The 22,936-nt window shown below is 39.4% G+C and overlaps 1 protein-coding gene across 4 annotated transcripts in view; it reads right to left on the bottom strand.

The window, feature by feature from the left end:
- Positions 1–22,612, bottom strand: part of OSBPL6 (oxysterol binding protein like 6) — a 113,423-nt gene extending 90,811 nt beyond the window's left edge. The window contains exons 1-2 of one of the 4 annotated variants that reach the window (XM_007450718.1): positions 22,436–22,612; positions 692–949 (exon numbers count right to left, since the gene is read on the bottom strand). In XM_007450718.1, the coding sequence (XP_007450780.1) occupies positions 692–793 (102 nt within the window). In that variant the 5' untranslated portion in view covers positions 794–949; positions 22,436–22,612. Of the gene's footprint in view, positions 1–691; positions 950–22,435 lie in introns of those variants that run through there. The other 3 variants (XM_007450720.1, XM_007450719.1, XM_007450722.1) reach the window with 3 other exon arrangements.
- Positions 22,613–22,936: the final 324 nt, after the last annotated feature.

The following is a 22,936-nucleotide window of genomic DNA, read 5'->3' as shown; positions in this document are numbered from 1 at the left end:
ATATTACAATGGCAAATGATAATATTCAGACAAGTGCTGGGCAAAACAATCACCTGTTTTGACAATGAAGCGAATTCATGTGCCTAATCCCCATACAACCTTGCCTGTAGAACAGGCACTGAGGTAGTAATAAAGTAACTGTGTAAACAAAAATAATTTACAGAATGGGCTCAATGGGATAATTAAGCACCAATAATTTATTTTCTCTATTGATTTTAATTCCCTTAATTCCCTGATTCTACAATTTTATTTGTAACCTGATTCCTGAATCTGACTGTTACCAGATCCCATGAAACTCCAAACAGAAGTTAGGGCTTGGCAGACCAGTGAGAGACTTGGAGGAAGACTGTTCAGATCCCTTTCCACCTCCATGAATGAGGAAGGAAGAACAGAACATTCACGTTCCAGAAGCTGCCTCTTGCCTCCAGGTACAGATGTGAGGAGAACACTGCAGGGCTTCACTTAGCTACCCTTCCTGTAGTTTGTACTCTGAGAAAGGATTCTGCATCACAGAAAAGCTAGAGCAGGATCTTCATGACATCATCAGGCAGATCTACAGAAAACAGTGAGTTTTCCTGTGGAATAAAAATCTTCACAGCAAATATTTCAGACTTAATTAGCAATCCCATCATATCCTAATGGTACTATAGTTGCATAAAATAACAAAATGCACTTTACACTGTTATCTTACCTGCCTACTGTCCCTTTGAGAGGATGCTGAAGAGGAGGCACTTCTATGGGTGGGGGTGGATGTTCTATGAGCAGGGGATATGCCCTTCTCATCTGAACTCATAGCTGCAGTTTGAATCTAGTTGTATGCACTGAAGACCATCCCAATCGTGTCTCAAATTCACAGACAAAGAAGCAGATGATTTTTCAGCTTTAGTCCATTTCATGAATCAGGTTTGACTAGAAAAGATGAGGCAAATACTGAGGGTGTCCAAAACACCTAAAAGCAAAGTGAACAAACAAAAAAACCTCATGTGAATGATTTAAAAATCATTAAATTAAAAATAATTTTTTCTAGGCAACAGTACTAAAAGGTGAGAGGAAAAACTCTGACACATTACAAAATACTATTTCTTCTTCTAGATTTTAAGGTAGAGGATAAAAGCATTAGTATGTAACAAAAGTTTGTCAACATGGAAAACAGGAAGAAACCACACGTTAAAGTGATATTCTTCCCTTGTATTGTTGTTGTTTTAAAGCAGATTACAATGCTATGTTCTGGACCCTCATACCAAAGTATATCAGCTTCTTCCCTTGAAATTTAATTTCCCCTGCTCAGTGGATTATAATAAGAGCTCCACCCATGTTTGTCATCAGTTTAGTTCAGTCATGTCATGCATGTGATAGTTAAATCTGACAAAAAGCAGTCAGTGAAAAAAGGCAAAAGAGTTGATGTACTTTATGCATCATATGGTCCAGCATTTGGGAAGGATCAAGGAATACACATATGTACTGTTATCTGTACTTCAAGACCACAGCATACCTACATATGACTCGCAGCGACCAGCAGGCTCACAAGTATCTACAGACTGACAGGCATGTCCCGGGACTGGGGTAATGATGGAGTTGCTTCACTTATCCACAGCCAAGAACCATTTCATTTTTCATTTGGATTCATATAAGGAAAGTCTGCGTTGTAACTAATAGGGCTAAAAACTTGTCCCCAAGAGAAGCATTGTGTAATTGGCAACACAGGTTGCTAGAAAAAATATTTTTTTAAAGGTAAGCATGACAGTGTAAGATGAAAAGCTTACGTAACAAACAATCTGTGTCCCAAAACACTGACAACTGAAGTGAACTTGTCCTCTTCTAAGAAGGTGGAAGGCTAAGTTCCAGGCCCAATCTTAATCATAATACCTTGAAGGAAGCATAGAACCCTTGGGTAAGTACTTTAGCACAAATTAGAAAAGAAAGCTGCTGGTGATGAAGAGAAATCAATCTTTAGACCAAAGAAAAGTGAGACCTAAACTTTTCAGTCCAGAGGGAGAGACAGTCAATGAAAAAAATCAAAAAAGGATGAAGATGCATGGAGTATTAGGAGGACACATGGCGAGGGCAACTCACTAGGTCTGGAGGTCAGAGGTATCCCTGTGCAAGTGGGCTTGAGCTGAGATCTGAAGGATATGAAAGAGTTAACTAGGTGTCTGGTTGTCCAGCTGGGTGTGATCAAGGGATTCATGCTGGTCAACATGATCAGAGCACACAGAGACAGTGCCATGATGGTCAAAGAAAGGCACAGGTCAATTCCTGCAGGGCCTTGTAGTCCATGTTCAGCATTTTGATATTTATCATGAGCATAGGAGGCCATAAAGAGGTGAGGTATAACCAGATTTGTGTGTTTAAAGGATCACTTTGGCAGCCATGAGGAGAACCAAACTGGGGAAGTAAAGAAGATGAGGGAGGCCTGATCAGGAAACAAGAGATAGTGAACTAGAGAGGTGGCAGGAAACTCAGCACCTAGTCCTGTCAGTTATGAGTAGATATGGAGGAGGAAAAGCGGTGTTGAGGATGGTTCCCAGGTTTCTGGTATTCCTAGCGAGGGCTGGCCAAAGGAAATCCACGATTGACAGCAGGTCATGAGTATGGTTTCAGACGTGTTAACGTTAAGGTACAATGGAGGCATTCAAGTGGGGATAAACACATGGAAAGGTAGGTCTGGAGCTCTGAGGAATTTAGGCTGGAGACAAATGTTTAATAGACTATGTTAACAGTACAAATGTATCGAATGACTTATGTATAGATCATGTAAGCTCTGCAAGTGCAAGCAAATTAAATTTTATACAGGCCTATAATTATATTTTTAAAATCTGCAACATTACGTTAACAGAGTATGTGACCCTGAATATAATCAGGACTTTAATGGTTAATAGGTTATAGAGAATATTCGAAAGAACAGTCCCAATAATTAAAAGGCAAATGACTATAAATTGGAAAAACTTGGGACTTTCTAGTGACTAGAACTTGTGTTCCTTTCATAAGATTTTGACATCACCTGTCACCACAGGAAAAATAAAAGCTACTTACTCCCAAATTCGAAGACTTTCTCTTGAAACAAAACTAGTGTTTGGGCTAACAGAAATGTAAAGAGCTGTGGAACTCTTTCTTTGGCTTGAGATCAGGTTTTGTTTAGTACTGGCAAGAGACAGTATAAGCTGACACTTGCTAGGTGGTCAGCTAATCCTTCTGTTTTATGAAGGTAACCTAATAAGCGTAAGTAAAGTTTCTCAAGCCAAACTCTGGTGCCAGCAACAGAAAGCAAGAACACTGCTCAAATTCTTGATGTGAAGTACTTTGCTTTCTGGTCCAAGATGCTTTACAAGTATATGCTGATACTTGAGCTAAAAGTATGGAAGTTCTGTGATGTGCTCAAGTGCCCCAAGGGACGAGGCTGAGAACCAAACTCATCAAACTCTCAACCATTTGGCAGTAAATTTAATCCAAGCTACATCAAGGGCCAACATTTCTTCTGATGTACTTTTTCTTTTCCCTAATAGCATCCAACTTCACTTTCCTCATTAACATCAATGCTAACACCTTGGTTTTAATTTAAAATGATATTTTCAGGGTAATCTGTCTTTGAGAAAGGGTAGCATTTGGTTGAATTATAATCATGAATATCTTGAATAATATCAGGAATGTGGAAAAGGTGAGTGAGAGAATTTAATTCATCCCAAGAATTGTTTTTGAGGTTACTGTCTTTGTTTCTATTATTTTTAAAAATCTCTTTTAACAAAAAGAGTCTCAGGTACCTAATATAAGGTTGAATGAAATGACCTTTAAAGATCATTCCAATTTGATTATAAATCAAGTGTCTGATCACTACTCTATTTCAAAATGCATTACAAAAGTAAGTCTAAACTCTGTTAGTAGGTTGCAACTATTTATTCATTATTCCTAGAATGTAAGAATTGCTGTGACATTTTTAAAAAGACTTATTTCATCTCTGTCAAAGCACATTTTCAGAAATCGCTGAAAGAAAATTCTAAACCTATTTTAGACCATAGATTTTTTTTTTTCTTTTTCTGCGGTACGCGAGCCTCCCACTGTTGTGGCCTCTCCCCTTGCGGAGTACAGGCTCCAGACACGCAGGCTCAGCAGCCATGACTCATGGGCCCAGCCGCTCCGCAGCATGTGGGATCTTCCCAGACCGGGGCACGAACCCACGTCCCCTGCATCGGCAGGTGGACTCTCAACCACTGCGCCACCAGGGAAGTCCTAGACCATACATTTTAATGTCAACACCAACATAATTCCTCTACTCAATGAGAAAAGTATTGTGGCTGAAAACAGCAATATGAGAGCCTAACATCTAATTTCCCTGTTTCATTCCTCCACATCAGTTGGATCACTACAATTGTTTCTAAGTACTGTAACATTTGCATTTACACTGAGTGACATAAAATTCAGATTTATGACCTAGGGACCTAACTAAAGCAAAAAGTGGCAGGAAAGACTTCTACAACTTGTTGTTTACAGGCATCATACATTCTGTGTGTTCAGAAAAACATCTGAAACTGGGGACTACTTAGCCTGGGCTAAGTTGTGATGTGGTAACACACAACTCCAGAATCTCAAGGGCTTACAAGAAAGGTTTATTTCTTACCCATTCCTTTGGAGGTCGGCTGCTGCCCTGCTCTATCTCCTCTTCATTCCAGGCCAAAGAATGAAGGAAAGGAGGAAAACAGCCATGTGAAAGGAGGAAAACAGCCATGGCAGGACCACTCGACAGTTCTTAGAGCTTTTGCTTGTAGGCGGCACATGCCACTTACACTCACGTTTTATTGGCCAAAGAAAGTCACATGCGCAAATTGAAGTCCATGAGGCATGAAAGTATAATCCTCCCAGAGGAAGAGGTAGTGATTACTTGGGCACAATAATATGATGTACTACATTTACCACAGGAAAAGATTAAAGTACAGATGAAAATATTTAAATGACTCTAGTTTCATCACCTAGAAATAATCCTGGTTAACATTTTGGTTATACTTTAACCAAAGTAGAAGAATAATATCCATACTCTCTGCAATATGCTTTCTTCAATCAACAATACATTGGTAACAGCCTTCCTTGTGAACAAAAAAACTTTAGTATCACCATTCTTAATCACTATATATAAGGCCACCACGCAGATGTAACACAATACATTTGACCATTCTTCTAGTGGGACATTTGGATTGTATTCAGTTTATTCTGAAACAATGAGATTTATCACAGAAGAGTTCATTATGATTATTCACTTCTGATTATTATAACATGACCTGCTTTGTTTATTTCAGTTTTGCTTTATTTGATATCATCTGCTTCTTTTCTGTTGTAATTAATGAAATTTGTCCATGCTTTTACATTTAAACTTTCTATTTCTATTCTTCTGTATTATGTGTTCCTCTAGTAATGATCATGTTGGGTTGTTTTAAAAAAATCTAATTTTAGTAAAGTTTTCTCCATTTCCATTTACTGTTTCACTAATAGTTGGCCTTACCCCTGCCATACCATTTTACACTTTCTTTTTTTTTTTTTAAAGGAATTTTGCCTTTTTTAAAAAAAATTAATTAATTAATTTATTTATTTATGGCTGTGTTGGCTCTTCATTTCTGTGTGAGGGCTTTCTCTAGTTGCGGCAAGCGGGGGACCATTCTTCATCATGGTGCGCCGACCTCTCACTATCGCGGCCTCTTGTTGCAGAGCACAGGCTCCAGATGCGCAGGCTCAGTAACTGTGGCTCACAGGGCTAGTTGCTCCGCGGCATGTGGGATCCTCCCAGACCAGGGCTCGAACCTGTGTCCCCTGCACTGGCAGGCAGATTCTCAACCACTGTGCCACCAGGGAAGCCCTACACTTTCTATTTTTTGGTTCTTCTTTGTTTCCTTTAATGGGTGATGGCTTTTCCTATATAATATGCCTTTCCTTATAATACTGTTTTTTACATGGTTTTAATTGACTTTTGTATTTTCCATTAATTTGGAAGATACAATTCCCCCTTTAAAGTTCTATTAATGTTCTCCTTTAAGTCTCTCTAAATCATGCTGGAACCTGGAGTCTGTAAGTGACAAAGTCAAGAGTAAAATGGTATCTTTCGAGTCTTCACTTGCAATATAAGCCTCCCTTCCCCCTGGCCCCCCCAAAAAATCAAAAATTTCTCCTCAGCCTTCATCTCAACTTGGTGATTTAATCTGGAGTTTTGCAGAATCACGCTTAGGGTTCTAGAGCAATAGCAAGGAGCCAATATGACTTTTTCTGTTTGGGGCCAACTGAGACCTCTAAGTACGAGGACAGACTAAGAAAAGCAAAGCCTTTTTTTGCCCTTTTCAAGCAGTCTCCTTCTCCTCAAGTGCAGCTGAGGTTTGTCATAATCAGGACCTGGCTAGACTTTCCTCAGTTTGAGATATCATAGAACTGGGGTCTAGTCCTCCACAGTTTTGACATTAGATTCTGTTTTACATCAGTGTTCGGGTTAGTGATAGTTTGCCTTTTCCAGTATTTGCATCACTTATTTACAGAGAATTAGGAGGAGCCACATTAGATAATCCTAGACACCAGTCACCTGGAGCAGGACATTCCTATCAACTGACCTTATCAACGCAAATGTCTTTGTACTGCTAGGTGAAATAAACTGGTTTTCTATCAAGATCATCACCAGAACAACAAATGCCTATTGTCCTTATATATTACAGTCATTACAATGTCATTATATAATAAAGTTTTTTTTCCTTAAATAGAAAGGGTAGGAAATCTTTTTTATTTCTAAAGTCATTAAGCCACAGATGAGAAAAAGAAAATTAAGGACTGATTTCAAGAAGGTAAGCTGGAGACTGCCAGGAAAGATGGCAGTGTAAGATCTGATAAGGATATTCCTAGAAAATGACTAAACAGCAGTGACTAAAAGGATTAAAAAAAAAAGACCACTAGTACTTACTCTAGGGAACAGTGGCCACCACATGCCATAAAGTCTAAGGAATCACTTCATTCAAGACCAAACCAGGATGTACGAAACCAACATATGACTCCCCTTCTCAAGACAGTGAAGTGGTGTTATGGGAAGAAAGTCTGGGAAGCTCCACCAGTTTCCTCAAAACTGGAAAGACAGGTGGCAAGAGGCACAGGGAAAAGGGTGGCCACAGATTAATAGCTTTCAGAGGCCACGGAGGAACAGCTCTCCTGGCATGGCAAGTCCACAGATACCTTGATTGCCCTTTGCTGCTTTCCTCAATCTTGCCTTTGGACAAGCATCATGGACATGTCCCAATGCACCCTCAAAATACAGCCTCCGATCCCCAAGCTGGCCTCTGGTGGAGTCGTTTGCAAAACTAAGGAGGAAAATGTATACAGAGACAAGTTCTCTGATTGTGACCGACCAAGACTCTAATCCCACCCCACAACTCCTAAGGCTCTTTACACTAAGTAAATGACTAAGACAAACCTATGTTCTATATCACCCAGCCCTTCAAGGTGAATTTTAAGAGGATTTGAATGCTAACCAAGTAAACATGAAGGGAGCCAAGGATACTTGGCACAAATAACCTTTTGACAAAGAGCAGCTTTCATACAAAGTATAAAAAAAAGTATGTGTATAAAACACTATGAAAAATTATTCCCCGGATATAGAAAATTATTATGTGCAAGAGATAGATAGAGGGTTTATTTGGAATGTTAATTCTAGCAAAAAAGAGAGGTAGCTTTAGAGCACAACTGCTTTACACTTTCACAACATCGTTTTAGAAAAATGGAGTCTCTGAATAAGAGATAAGACAGGCTCAGATGCAACGGGAACTGGCAAACGTAGGAAATTAAGGAAACATATAATGACACCATATTTTAAATGCAGTAATTAAAATATTAATGAAGGACAGAAAGATTCTGCAGAAAAAAAATCCAGTCAATAAATAAATGAGGGCTTCCCTGGTGGCGCAGTGGTTGAGAGTCCACTTGCCGATGCAGAGGACACGGGTTCATGCCCCGGTCTGGGAAGACCCCACATGCCGCGGAGCGGCTGGGCCCGTGAGCCATGGCCGCTGAGCCTGCGCGTCCGGAGCCTGTGCTCCGCAGCGGGAGAGGCCACAACAGCGAGAGGCTCGCAGGCCCGCGTAACCAAAAAAAAAAAAAAAAAAAAATTAAAAAAAATAAATAAATAAATAAATAAATAAATAAATGAGAGGAAATTCCCTAGTGGTCCAGTGGTTAGGACTCAGCATTTTCACTGTGGGGGCCTGGGTTCGATCCCTGATCAGGGAACTAAGATCCCACGTGCCTTGCAGTGCGGCCAAAAAAAACAAAAAAACTAATAAAAAAATAGATTAGAAAGATAAAGCTGAGGAAATCAGCTTGCAAACAGAAAGAAGGGCAGGGAAAAGTTAACGGATAATGCAGCCTGGATCTACAGATACTAATGACCCTGAAAACAATAAGCAGGCTGCTAATGGTGCTCTAGAGGCCTGGAGCATTATTAGGTCCTATTCTCCCAGGTGCTGAGCTGTACATTAGGAATAGGAATAGAGGCAGCAGTGTAATTCTTTCAAAACACTGCTGATAGACTTAAATGATATTTATAAGACATTCCATCCAAAAACAACAGAATACACTTTCTTCTCAAGTGTTCATAGAACATTCTCCAGGATAGATCATATCTTGGGTCACAAATCAAGCCTTGGTAAATTTAAGAAAACTGAAATCGTACCAAGTATTTTTTCTGACCACAACGCTATGAGACTAGATATGAATTACACGAAAAACACTGTAAAAAATACAAACACATGGAGGCTAAACAATACACCACTAAATAATCAAGAGGTCACTGAAGAAATCCAAAAGGAAATAAAAAAATACCTAGAAACAAATTACAATGAAAACACGATGGCTCAAAACCTATGGGATGCAACAAAAGCAGTTCTAAGAGGGAAGTTTATAGCAATATAATCCTATCCCAAGAAACAAGAAAAATCTCAAATAAACAACCTAACCTTACACCTAAAGCAATGAGAGAAAGAAGAATAAAAAAAACTCCAGAGTTAGCAGAAGGAACGGAATCATAAAGATCAGATCAGAAATAAATGAAAAAGAAATGAAGGAAACGACAGCAAAGATCAATAAAACTAAAATCTGGTTCTTTGAGAAGGTAAACAAAATTGATAAACCATTAGCCAGACTCATCAAGAAAAAGAGGGAGAGGACTCAAATCAATACAATTAGAAATGAAAAAGGAGAAGTTACAACAGACACCACAGAAATACAAAGCATCCTAAGAGACTACAACAAGCAACTCTATGCCAATAAAATGGAAAACCTGGAAGAAATGGATAAATTCTTAGACATGTATAACCTTCCAAGAATGAACCAGGAAGAAACAGGTAATATGAACAGACCAATTAAAAGTAATGAAATTGAAACTATGATTAAAAATCTTCCAACAAACAAAAGTCCAGGACCAGATGGCTTCACAGGTGAATTCTATCTAACATTTAGAGAAGAGCTAGCATCCATCCTTCTCAAACTCTTCCAAAAAATTGCAGAGGAAGGAACACTCCCAAATTCATTCTATGAGGCCACCATCACCCTGATACCAAAACAAGACAAAGATACTACAAAAAAAGAAAATTACAGACCAATATCACTGATGAATATAGATGCAAAAATGCTCAACAAAATACTAGCCAACAGAATCCAGCAACACATTAAAAGGATCATACACCATGATCAAGTGCGATTTACCCCAGGGATGCAAGGATTCTTTAATATATGCAAATCAATCAATGTGATACACCATATTAACAAACTGAAGAATAAAAACCATATGATCATCTCAATAGATGTAGAAAAAGCGTTTGACAAAATTCAACACCCATTTATGATAAAAACTCTTCAGAAAGTGGGCAAAGAGGGAACCTACCTCAACATAATAAAGGCCATATACGACACACCCACAGCAAACATCATTCTCTATGGTGAAAATCTGAAAGCATTTCCTCTAAGATCAGGAACAAGACAAGGATGTCCACCCTTGCCACTTTTATTCAACACAGTTTTGGAAGTCCTGGTGGCGGCAATCAGAGAAGAAAAAGAAATAAAAGGAATACAAATTGGAAAAGAAGTAAAGCTGTCACTGTTTGCAGATGACATGATACTATACATAGAGAATCCTAAAGATGCCACCAGAAAACTACTAGAGCTAATCAATGAATTTGGTAAAGTAGCAGGATACAAAATTAATGCACAGAAATCTCTGGCATTCCTATACACTAATGATGAAAAATCTGAAAGTGAAATCAAGAAAACACTCCCATTTACCACTGCAACAAAAAGAATAAAATATCTAGGAATAAACCTACCTAGGGAGACAAAAGACCTGTATGCGGAAAACTATAAGACACTGACAAAAGAAATTAAAGATGATACAAACAGATGGAGAGACATACCATGTTCTTGGATTGGAAGAATCAATATTGTGAAAATGACTATACTACCTAAGCAATCTACAGATTCAATGCAATCCCTATCAAATTACCAATAGCATTTTTTACAGAACTAGAGCAAAAAAGCTTAAAATTTGTATGGAGACACAAAAGACCCCAAATAGCCAAAGCAGCCTTGAGGGAAAAAAACAGAGCTGGAGGGCTTCCCTGGTGGCACAGTGGTTGAGAGTCCATGTGCCAATGTAGGGGACACGAGTTCATGCCCCGGTCCAGGAAGATCCCACATGCCGCAGAGCAGCTAGGCCCATGAGCCATGGCTGCTGAGCCTGCACGTCCGGAGCCTGTGTTCCGCTAAGGGAGAGGCCACAACAGTGAGAGGCCCACATACTGCAAAAAAAAAAAAAAAACAGAGCTGGAGGAATCAGACTCCCTGACTTCAGACTATACTACCAACCTACAGTACTCAAGACAATATGGTACTCGGACAAAAACAGAAATATTGATCAATGGAACAGGAGAGAAAGCCCAGCGATAAACCCACACACCTATGGTCAACTAACCTATGACAAAGGAGGCAAGGATATACGATAGAGAAAAGACAGCCTCTTCAATAAGTGGTGCTGCGAAATCTGGACAGCTATATGTTAAAGAATAAAATTAGAACACTCCCTTAACACCACACACAAAAATAAACTCAAAATGGACTAGAGACCTAAATATAAGACTGGACATGATAAAACTCTTAGAGGAAAACATATGAAGAACACTCTTTGACATAAATCACAGAAAGATCTTTTTTGATCCACCTCCTATAGTAATGGAAATAAAAACAAAAATAAACAAATGGGACCTAATGAAACTTAAAAGCTTTTGCAAAGCAAAGGAAACTACAAACAAGACAAAAAGACAACCATCAGAATGGGAGAAAATATGTGCAAATGAATCATCGGACAAAGGATTAATTTCCAAAATATACAAACAGTTCATGCAGCTCAATATTAAAGAAACAAACAACCCAATCTAAATATGGGCAGAAGACCTAAATAGACATTTCTCCAAAGAAGACATACAGATGGCTAGGAAGCACATGAAAAGCTGCTCAACATCACTAATTATTAGAGAAATGCAAATCAAAACTACATGAGGTATCACCTCACACCAGTTAGAATGGGCATCATCAGAAAATCTACAAACAACAAATGCTGGAGACGGTGTGGAGAAAAGGGAACCCTCTTGCACTGTTGGTGGGAATGTAAATTGATACAGTCACTATGAAGAACAGTATGGAGGTTCCTTAAAAACCTAAATATAGAATTACCATACGACCCAGCAATCCCATTACTGGGCATACACCCAGAAAAACCATAATTCAAAAAGACACATGCACCCCAATATTCATTGCAGTGCTATTTACAATAGCCAGGTGGTGGAAGCAACCTAAATGCCCATCAACAGACGAATGAATGGATAAAGAAGATGTGGTCCATATATACAATGGAATAATACTCAGCCATAAAAAGGAACAAAACTGGGTCATTTGTAGAGATGTGGATGGATCTAGAGTCTGTCATACAGAGTGAAGTAAGTCAGAAAGAGAAAAACAAATATCGTATATTAACGCATATATGTGGAACCTAGAAAAATGGTACAGATGAACTGGTTTGCAGGACAGAAACAGACACGGATGTAGAGAACAAACGTTGGACACTAAGTGGGGAAAGCAGCGGGGGGGTGGAGGTGGGGGGGTGATGAATTGGGCGATTGGGATTGACATGTATATACTGATGTGTATAAAATTGATGACTAGTAAGAACCTGCTGTATAAAAAAATAAATAAAATTCTAAAATTAAAAAAAAATACTAGAGATACTGATATAAAGTTAAGGAATAGAAGTCCTGATGGTCTGAGGTCCAGATAATGTCAAACTCATGCTACATTATAATTAACAAAGAAATGGATGACAAAAGGCCTGACCTCGAGCATTCCTTTTTTTTTCCTTCATCTCGGTGCGCGGGCCTCTCACTATTGCGGCCTCTTCCGTTGCAGAGCACAGGCTCTGGACGCGCAGGCTCAGCAGCCATGGCTCACGGGCCCAGCCACTCTGCGGCATGTGGGATCTTCCCGGACCAGGGCACGAACCCGTGTCCCCTGCATCAGCAGGCGGACTCTCAACCACTGCACCACCAGGAAAGCGCTCGAGCATTCCTTTTTTACCAGATCATGCGATCTCTTATCTCAGGGTCTTTTCTTTCTCTGCACAGAGAAGATACTTTTGTGCCCAACCTACCTCATGGGATTTTATGAGAAACAAGAAAGAAAGAATTACTTTAAAATACACACACACATCTTGGAGTAAAGCCTGCAGACTGAATACAGGATCTATTTCACTCCAAAATGCCACTGAAAACAACAGTGACTTTTTTTCTTTAAGTAAAACCCCACAAGAGTGGTGAGGACAGGGGACAGTAGCAACAGAATTTGGGGACACGAAAACAGATAAAAGCGGAAAAATGATATCTGGGTCATTAGTGAATCTAGTCAAAAAGACAAGTGGAAGTTTAAGAAATATAAAGGAAGGTCTAAAATGTCACTTGATATTGAATTGTGATGAAAAAAAGCTACTGTTCCCCAAATTCCAAGCTTGGGAAATGCCAGCACTGTCTACTACAGAGGTTTTGAAAGGTGGTATTAGGAACAATGTGTCACTTGGAAACATTCCAAATGCAAAGTCATTTTTTTTAAATTGGAGTACAGCTGATTTACAATATTGTGTTAGTTTCAGGTGTATGGCATAGTGATTCAGTAGTTTTGCAGATTGTATTCCATTATAGGTTATTACAATATAATGGATATAATTCTCTGTTCTATGCAGTAAATCCTTGTTGCTTATCTGTTTTATATATGGTAGTTTGTATCTGTTAATCCCATACCTCTAATTTGTTCCTCTCCCTCTCCCCTCTGGTACCCCAAGTTTATTTTCCATATCTGTGAGTCTGCTTGTGTTTTGTATATACATTCATTTGTATTATTTTTTAGATGTCACATAGAAGTGATATCATACAGTATTTGTCTTTCCGTATGACATTTCACTAAGCATAATATTCTCTAGGTCTATCCATGTTGCTGCAAATGGCAACATTTCATTTTTTTTATGGCTGAGTACTACTCCAGTGTGTGTGTGTGTGTGTGTGTGTGTATTTATATATATATATATATATAAAATACACACACCACCCACATCTTCTTAATCCAGTTGTCTGTTGATGGGCATCTGGGTTGCTTCTATGTCTTGGCTATTATAAACAGTGCTGCTATGAACACTGGGGTGCATGCTTTGAATCAGGGGTTTTTTTTTCCAGATATATACCCAGGAGTGGAATTTCCAAATGCAAATTTTTGAGCTCATCCATACCAGCAAATCAAACATTCTGAGGCCCAACACTGTGTTTTAACAAGCCTGTTAACTATGTAGCAGGTGTCGATGATTGCCAAAGGGGCCCGGCTCTTCACAGGGAATAATTACAATATATAGTATTAGACACAGATTCACTCCCAAGTAACAGACCTAAAGCCTCAAAAATAAAAGGATTTTTAAGACTTTTCCTGAGAAATTAAAAAAATAGTAAGAAGAATTTCAAGTGATAACTAAAGCATTTATCTTTTAACGTTTATAGAAATGAACTTTATGTTACAAAATTATTTCTAAAAACTTCAGAAAGCTCATGGAAAACTTTTACTAAAAAAACAGTACCTCCATTTATGAATTAAAAAAAATAAAGCAGAAAGCTCTACCATGAACCAACAGGACTTTGTTGTCTACTAATACTTGGGATTGCAAAATTTCTTGGATCCCAGATCCAGAAACAGAAGGAGATAACCCAGTCAAGGCTTTTGTCTAGACCAGAAGTCAGCAGACTTTTTATGTAAGGGGCCTGGCAGAAACCTTTCTAGGCTTTGTGAGCCATACCATCTCACTGCAGCTACTCAACACTACCATTCTATAGTAGTTTCCCCTTATCCATGGTTTTGATTTCCAAGGTTGCAGTTACCCACAACAACCGTGGTCTGAAAAATATTAAATGGAAAATTCCAGAAATAAACAATTCATACACCTTAAATTGCATGCCATTCTGAGTACTGTGACAAAATATTCTGCCATCCTGCTGTGTCCTGCCCAGGTCATGAATCATGTCTTTGTTCAGCATATCTCACCCATTAGTCATGTAATAGTAGTCTGGGTTATCAGATCATCTGCTGCAATATCACAGTGCTTGTGTTCAAGTAACCCTTACTTTACTTAATAATGGCCCCCAAACACAAGAGTAATGATGCTGGCAATTCAGATCTGTGAAAGAGAAGCCATAAAGTCTTTCCTTTAAGTGAAAAGGTGAAAGTTCTCAACTCAATAAGGAAAGAAAAAATCATATCCTGAGGTTGGTAAGACCTACAATAAGAATGAATCTATCTGTGCAATTGTAAAGAAGGAAAAAGAAATTTTGCCATCACTCCTCAAACTGCAAGTTAGGGTCACAGTGCATAATAAGTGCTTACTTAAGGCGTTAAATTTGTCTGAATAAGATATTTTGAGAGAGAGAGAAAACCCCATTCACAGAACTTTTATTACAGTATATTGTTATAACTGTTCTATTTTATTATTAGTTATTGTTGATCTCTTACTGTGCCTAATTTATAAGTTAAACTTTATCATAGGTATGTATGTATAGGAAAAACACAGCATATAGTGGATTCGGTCCTATCTGCGGTTTCAGGCATCCACTGAGAGTCTTGGAACATATCCCCCATGGATAAAGGGGAACTACTATAGTGGAAAAGGAGCCATAGACAATACACACATGAATAAGCATAGCTATGTTCCAATAAAACTATATTTACAAAGCAAGACTGCGAGCTTGTAGTCTATCATTTGCTGACTCCTAAACTAGATAATGAAAGATTAGGAAGCATTCTTGGAACCAGATACTGGAGAGTACTTTCAAAGATTATAGATTACCAAAGAATTCCCATGGCAGGTCTGTTAATCTGTGCTACAGTTGGCAAAGCATTTATAAAGGAGATTCTGAATTTACTGGTTCCTTGCCAACTTCAGGTTTCTCTATTTCTTCTAATGTGTGAAAGCAGGTACTTTATGCTTAGAAATACATGAATTGAAAAATACTAATAAAACAAAGGGTAGAGAAGATTGTTCTGATCAGAGAAAACTTTTATTTATGATGCCAGTTTTATTAAAAGCCACATGTGAAAAAAAAAAAAAGCCACATGTGAAAAAGATTTGCTGATTTCCACCTGAAGGATAACATCCTAAGTAGTCCAAGAATATTTTAAGAAAATGAATAAACTTTTTTAACAAAAGGAAAAATGTAAACTAACTCTATTTGTAAGGTTTGTTAAGTTTATAAAATTTAAGAAGGTGAAAAGAAGCACGAAAAGGGGCAAAATTTATTTAGTTCAAAAATGAGTGATGAGGGGCTTCCCTGGTGGCGCAGTGGTTGAGAGTCCGCCTGCTGATGCAGGGGACACGGGTTCGTGCCCCGGTCCAGGAAGATCCCACGTGCTGCGGAGCAGCTGTGCCCGTGAGCCATGGCCGCTGAGACTGCGCGTCCCAAGCGTGTGCTCCGCAGCGGGAGAGGCCACAACAGTGACAGGCCCGCGTACCGTGAAGGAGGAAAAAAAATAAAAATGAGTGATGAGACAAAAGTCTATATGAGAGCATCCAAGTAACGAATTCTCAACACCCACCATTCTCCCTGCAGACCCCTCCTACGTAGTCTGGATTCCTCATCTTTGCCACACTGTATTTTATTTAGTATAAATTTTGGTATTTCTTCACCAGTTTTTCCTTTTAAATGTTTTATTCTAGAATAATTTTAGATTTTCAGAGAAGTTACAAATCCACTACAGACAGAGAGTTCCCGTATACTCCTCACCCAGAACTTCCTTCAGTTTCCAGAAGCTGACAAAACAAGAGATTTTAAACTTAAAGTTCAACAATTTATAATGCCAGTTGAAAAAAAAATTAGATATTTGAAAATAAATTCGATTGCCAAACACGTATTTATTGTTTATGTTTTTCGGGGGTTTTTTTTGTGGTACGTGGGCCTTTCACTGTTGTGGCCTCTCCCGTTGCGGAGCACAGGCTCCGGACGCGCAGGCTCAGTGGCCATGGCTCACGGGCCCAGCCGCTCTGCAGCATGTGGGATCTTCCCGGACCCGGGCACGAACCCGTGTCCCCTGCATCGGCAGGCGGACTCTCAACCACTGCGCCACCAGGGAAGCCCAATTGTTTAAATAAACTGTACAGTACTTTCAAATTTAGTTTTCTAAACACGGAAATTCAGTCAGCAAACCACCCTTCAGTTCTCAGCTTCTGTCGCCTCAAAATAGGCACATGCCCTGTCACTTTTCTGCACAATATTCTTTTCATTTCCTTCACAGCACTTATTTCACTCAATAGTTACATAATTTGTTTATCGGCTTATTGTCTATCCCTAGAGACATCATCTGTTTCCTGCTCTCCTTGTTATAATCTCTGCACCCAGAATAGTGCCGGGTACACACTGAGTAGAGACATTCAATACACTCTGCTGGATGAATCAATGAGCAAACACCTTAGATATGACAGGGGTGATATAAAGCACATGATAAAAGACATCTATTTAAACTGTCACATTGTTTCTGAAATTTCAAACATTTAACACCACCCATACACAGTTGAAGTTTTGGGGAACCTATGTGTTAGTCTACCATCTTGGTAATCACTTCTTACTGAGACAAAGACTTTAATTGTTACTCCTAATAAACCCTTGCACTCTGAAAGCCAAATCTTTCAAAATAGATCTGTATTGTTCATTTACTGCACTCAGTACTTCCTGGCATTATTCATTTGATGTGAAAAGTCAACAAAGAAACATTTTTTTTTAAATAAAATTTTTATTTATTTTTGGCTGCATTGGGTCTTTGTTGCTGCACACGGGCTTTCTCTAGTTGTGGCAACAGGGGACTACCCTTCGTTGTGGTGTGTGGGCTTCTCTTTGCGGTGCCTTCTCTTGTTGTGGAGCACAGGCTCTAGGTGCACAGGCTTCAGTAGTTGTGGCACGTGGGCTCAGTAGTTGTGATTCGCAGGCTTTAGAGCACAGGATCAGTAGTTGTGGCACATGGGCTTAGTTGCTCTGTGGCATGTGGGATCTTCCCAGACAAGGGCTCGAACCCATGTCCCCTGCATTGGCAGGTAGATTCTTAACCACTGCGTTACCAGGGAAGTCCAAAGAAACATTTAAATCACCCTTAAAGTTAGACTAATTAAAGTCTAATTACTCATCTTTCTGTACCTAAAAATATATTTGGAAAAGACTCAAAAATACTGGATTCCAACCTTATGGAGGCTTGGAAATGAGACATTTTGAGAAGACAGGTGAAAAGCTTAAAAGACTAAAGCGGGAGAGATGCAGCTCTCCTTCTTCCCTCCCACTGCCTACCGCTCAGCTTCAAGTTCAAGGAATCACCTGGTTGTAGGAAAAAGGAAGGACGGAAGGAAGGAAGGAAGGGAGGGAGGGAGGGAGGGAGGGAGGGACGGACGGACGGACGGAGGGAAAACTACCTATTCCTATATTCTCTATGAACACTTACATTTTTCCCAAGGTCAAATATTACAAAATATATCCAAAAATCAAAGCACTTGATCCCTTGACTCACCAAGGGAAAAGAAATCATTCCAAGGTAAGCATCCATAAAATATCCATTTATCAGATAAAAAGAAGCAAGAAGGACAAAACTGTTGGGGCACTTTCAGGCTCTGTGCTTCATTTAGAGCATTTATCTTTCTTCTGTTTCTGGACCTGCACTGTGATGAAGGGTGGACACTCATAAATGCATTCAGTGCAGCAAAAATTGATCCACCATCCAAACAGTACAATAATCCCACTGTCACTTCTCGAACATCTCCTGCTTATGATGTAATGAATTGCAAATAACTCAAATTATTTGGCGAACTAAAGATTTAATAGAAATATATCAATACTAAAAATGGAGGTGAAGGAAATTCATTTTTGACCACATACATAAATTGTGAAAGACCAAAAATAATGACAGTAATAAAAGGTAAATAAAACTAGTTTTTCTCTATATAAAAATAGAACAATTAGTAGTAGTAATGCTGAGATTATTCATTTGAAGAGAAACGAGATACAAATATAAAATCAAATAATATTAAAACTCCATAAAGTTAACTTTGAAAATTCAATGTAAACTCATAATTTTTTATTTTAAATATATAATTATCTCCAACTCTGTTCCCAGAAAAAGTCTGGAAACACTGATAACCGATAAGAATGAGCACCCTTGGGCTTCCCTGGTGGCGCAGTGGTTGGGAGTCCGCCTGCCGATGCAGGGGACGCGGGTTCGTGCCGTTGTCCGAGAGGATTCCGCGTGCTGCGGAGCGGCTGGGCCCGTGAGCCATGGCCGCTGAGCCTGCGCGTCCGGAGCCTGTGCTCCGCGGCGGGAGGGGTCACAGCCGTGAGAGGCCCGCGTACCGCAGGAAAAAAAAAAAAAAAGAATGAGCACCCTTAACGCCCAGACCGTAGCTTCTAAATTCCATTTTCTACTAAAAGGAACCAGAGCTCCTTGTAATAACTGATTCTTAGACTGGACTGTGAAATGAACAAGAGGAGCTTAAAGTATCCTATTGAACCAAAAAGCAGTGTCAAAAAAACTAATGGGACATGGATGCTTCTGGGATGTTCTGTATCTTGATCTGGGTGCTGATTATATGGGAATGTTCAGTTTGTGAAAATTCATTGTGATTCACTTCTGATAGGTTCTCTTTTCTGTCTGTTTATACAGGAACCAATCTCAAGGGGCTCCCAAGGAACAAAGAAAGTTTTATTTGAGCATCCAAAAAAAAGTCACTGCAACTAATCAAAGCATAAAGATCTTTAAAATCCATGAATTTACAATGATCCTCAAGAAATAAAGGAACTCTCCCCCTAAAAGAACAAAGAAATATATTTGATCACCTTTTGAAGAAAGAGGTCAAGTAAAATGGTGTCAGCACTGCCAATTCTCATTGGATATTCTCTCCGTTTCTACTACTGAGGGAGAAGTCTCATGATCTTCATAAGAGGTAAAAGGGAGCAAACGTCAGCTTTCATGCCATGCCAGGGTTGAATACTCTTTCTCTTCTTCCAGTTTTTGCCAATGTCATATTTGCTGACTGGCTAGCTGATTTACTGGGTTTACCTTTTTCACATTTCAACCGTTTTATACATCAATAATGGCCCTCACTGGTTTCATTTTTTTCAGTCCTAGTTGTCCTTTCCTCAGGGAGTTAAGGGAAGTGGAACGTGGAGCCAGTAACGGGAATGCCAAGGAAAAAAGAGATAAAGGGCTTTCTGGAAGCATTTCTGAGTATACATGCATACACACTAATTCCTATGACAAAACAGGAATGAAAATAAACACATTTCCTTAAGGAAATGAGGTGCCAATCACCTGCTTTTTCCTTTTCAGAAGAGTTTAATTTCTTTCTCATACAGTCAAGTCACAACTCCTTGAATGTGTGGAGACAAATTTCTAGTTACTTCATTTCCATGAACGTAAACTTGATAGTCAAAGGGACTCATGTACATTGCATCCTTTTTTTTTTTTTTTTTTTGGTACAAGGACCTCTCACTATTGTGGCCTCTCCCGTTGCGGAGCACAGGCTCCAGACGCGCAGGCTCAGCAGCCATGGCTCACGGGCCCAGCCGCTCCGCGGCATGTGGGATCCTCCCGGACCGGGGCACGAACCCGTGTCCCCTGCATCGGCAGGCGAACCCCCAACCACTGTGCCACCAGGGAAGCCCAAAAGAGAAGTTTTGTGATTAACTACAACCCACTGTGCTTGAAGGTAATATCTGATTCTGATGGTAAGATTTCTCAGTGTCAAAAGTTCTGCGCATGTAGCACATAGCTCACTGAATCCCTGTGGTGTCCAGAATGACTAAGGGGATAAAAGATGGACTCTAAATGCCTATAGGTGTCATTCAAAAAGAAGCCAACCCAATGAATCACTTTACCTCCCTGGGACTAAAACAGTCAGATCAGGCAATGGAACCCTTAGGTTGTGACATATTAAACTCTGAGATGACGACCTCAAGGTCTGGAAAAAATGATTCCGACCGTATCACTCTGCAAATCAGATTTCCAAACTAAGAACCATGGGCCACCTGGTTTTGGAAAAGTTTTCCTTCTTCATAGGCAAGCCTGGCAGGTGTTAGTTTAACCTCAGAAAGCCACCATTCTCACAGTGTACACATTTTATATAAAATAATAAAATGCCAAAAGAGAATAAAGACTAAGAGAGCGTTATGTATAAACTACAGGGGAGTGACTTCATGTAAAGAGAGACAAAATTCATGCTTAAATTCATGCTTAAAGCATGAATCTTGGCCTCAAAAGCCTACAGGTGCCAGGCAGGTAACACTGTATAGCTGGTTGGATTAAAGACTTAGGGAATGGTAATGACTAGCAAACTTCAGGCCTTGAAATAGTAACAAGACCAGATTTTTAATCTTCCAAGAGAAGCCAGGTATCTGTTTTGCTGGGTTATTTTTTTCTTTTTTTTATGTGAAGTTTCCTTTTTGAGATGATGGCAATTAACTCAATTTTAAAAAAGAAAACTTTTACATATTAAAAAAATTATAGTCTAAAATCTGGCCTGTAGGCCACCAGTCTTCAAGCTGTGCTTTAAAATTTAACTTTAAGGGACTTCCCTGGTGGTCCAGTGGTAAAGAAATTTGCCTTCTAATGCAGGGGACGCAGGTTCGATCCCTGGTCGGGGAACTAAGATCCCACATGCCGCGGGGCAACTAAGCCTGAGCGCCACAACTACTGAGTTCGTGCGCCTCAACTAGAGCCCGTGTGCCACGAACTACAGAGCCCATGCGCCCAACTAGAGAAGAGAAAACCCTCATGCCACAACTAGAGAGAAGCCCAGGAGCTGCAATGAAAGATCCCACATGTCGCAACGAGGATCCCGCATGCCACAGTTAAGACCCGATGCAGCCAAAAAAATAAACTAAATAAATAAATAAAATTTAACTTTAAATAATGCAGTAATAAGCAGAAATCTTCTGACATAACAGTGATTACACTAAATTAGTGAGCCATGGTTTCCGTCCTACCAAGAGGGAGCAGTCCATGCAAGGAAAAGGTCGAAGTGGTATCAGAACACCTGTGAGTATTTTCCAAATTACAGATGTCTGAACTATCACCACCACCACCACTGCTGCCCTTATGCTCCAGAGAAAATAAGGGTTTGAGTAGAGGACACACGTTGGAAAAGATCCCCAAGAGCTCTGATGGCACATCCTCCCACTCTGGGGGGTCACTGACCTCAGAAGGTAGAAAGCTTCGAATAACTGGGAGGGATGTGTCCAAACGGTGAAGACCAAACTCACTGGGCCTAAGATGTCAAACAGCATATCTGAAGTGGTTCCGAAAATAATAACTGCAAATATCAAAGATGACAAGGACCTCATAGTGAGCACTGCTGTTATCATATTTATTTCAGCCTCATGTGCAAAAATATCACAATCAATTGTCTACCTGCTTACTATGAAAGACTATAAAAACTGTATGCATTTTAAGAATGTGTGTGTCACGCATATATAATGAAAGCGAGGATAACCTTTCAGCCATTTTCAGGTGCAGGTTTATTATTCCAGAAGGGAAGGGGAGCATTTTATTTTCACATGATGCCAAACTGTAGACAGAAAGACGTTTAATGTTTTGGCTTTTTTTTTTTTTTTTTTTACTTCCTATCCTTAAAAAAAATATTGCAGAATTTTTTATTAAGATGGCTAAACATAACCAGAATCACCATGTCTTATTTTTCCATCTGATATATACATAAAAAATAGAAACATGTTCCTGTGATTTGGTAATATCTCAGTAATCTTTTGCTATCATTAAGCGTTGCCTAATCTAACCCTGCTTTTGATTTTAAACTTGCATTCTCCTAACTCACCTTGTAATTGGGAGTCAAAGCCTTCCAGGTCAGCTTTAAGATAAAAGCTGTTGGAAGCAGTTTATCCTCAAGTGCCTGTAGCTTTTTTCCTGGGAACTTGGTCTGTCTAACTGAGCCTGCTGTGGTTATCTGGTAAGTTATAAGAGTGGCTCCTTGATTTCCTTCTCTTGATCTTTTGCAGGAAGGCACAGAGGCTGAAAAAGAGAGATTACAATTGTATAGATACATCTCCATAGACCTGTCACGAGCATCTGTGGCTAACAGAAAATTCCTTCCACTTTATCTTCTGAGGAGAAAGTTCGTAACGGATGGCCCCCCTGCTTTCTACCTCCTTTGCTCAATCTAGGTAATCTCAAAGACAGCCACTGAGCTCCTCAGCAATCAGTAGCATGTATCATTTACATCTTACCCAGAGCTGAGAGTAAGAAAACTCTCAATTTATAAGGCAAATATTTTCTAAAAGGAGACGAAGTATATTTTTCAGAAACATGTTTAAACCTC

The sequence above is a fragment of the Lipotes vexillifer genome, unplaced genomic scaffold (assembly GCF_000442215.2).
Source record: "Lipotes vexillifer unplaced genomic scaffold, Lipotes_vexillifer_v1.1 scaffold29, whole genome shotgun sequence".
Taxonomy (NCBI): domain Eukaryota; kingdom Metazoa; phylum Chordata; class Mammalia; order Artiodactyla; family Lipotidae; genus Lipotes; species Lipotes vexillifer.
The sequence above is the reverse complement of the archived record's forward strand: the minus strand, read 5'-3'. Positions and strand labels throughout refer to the sequence as shown.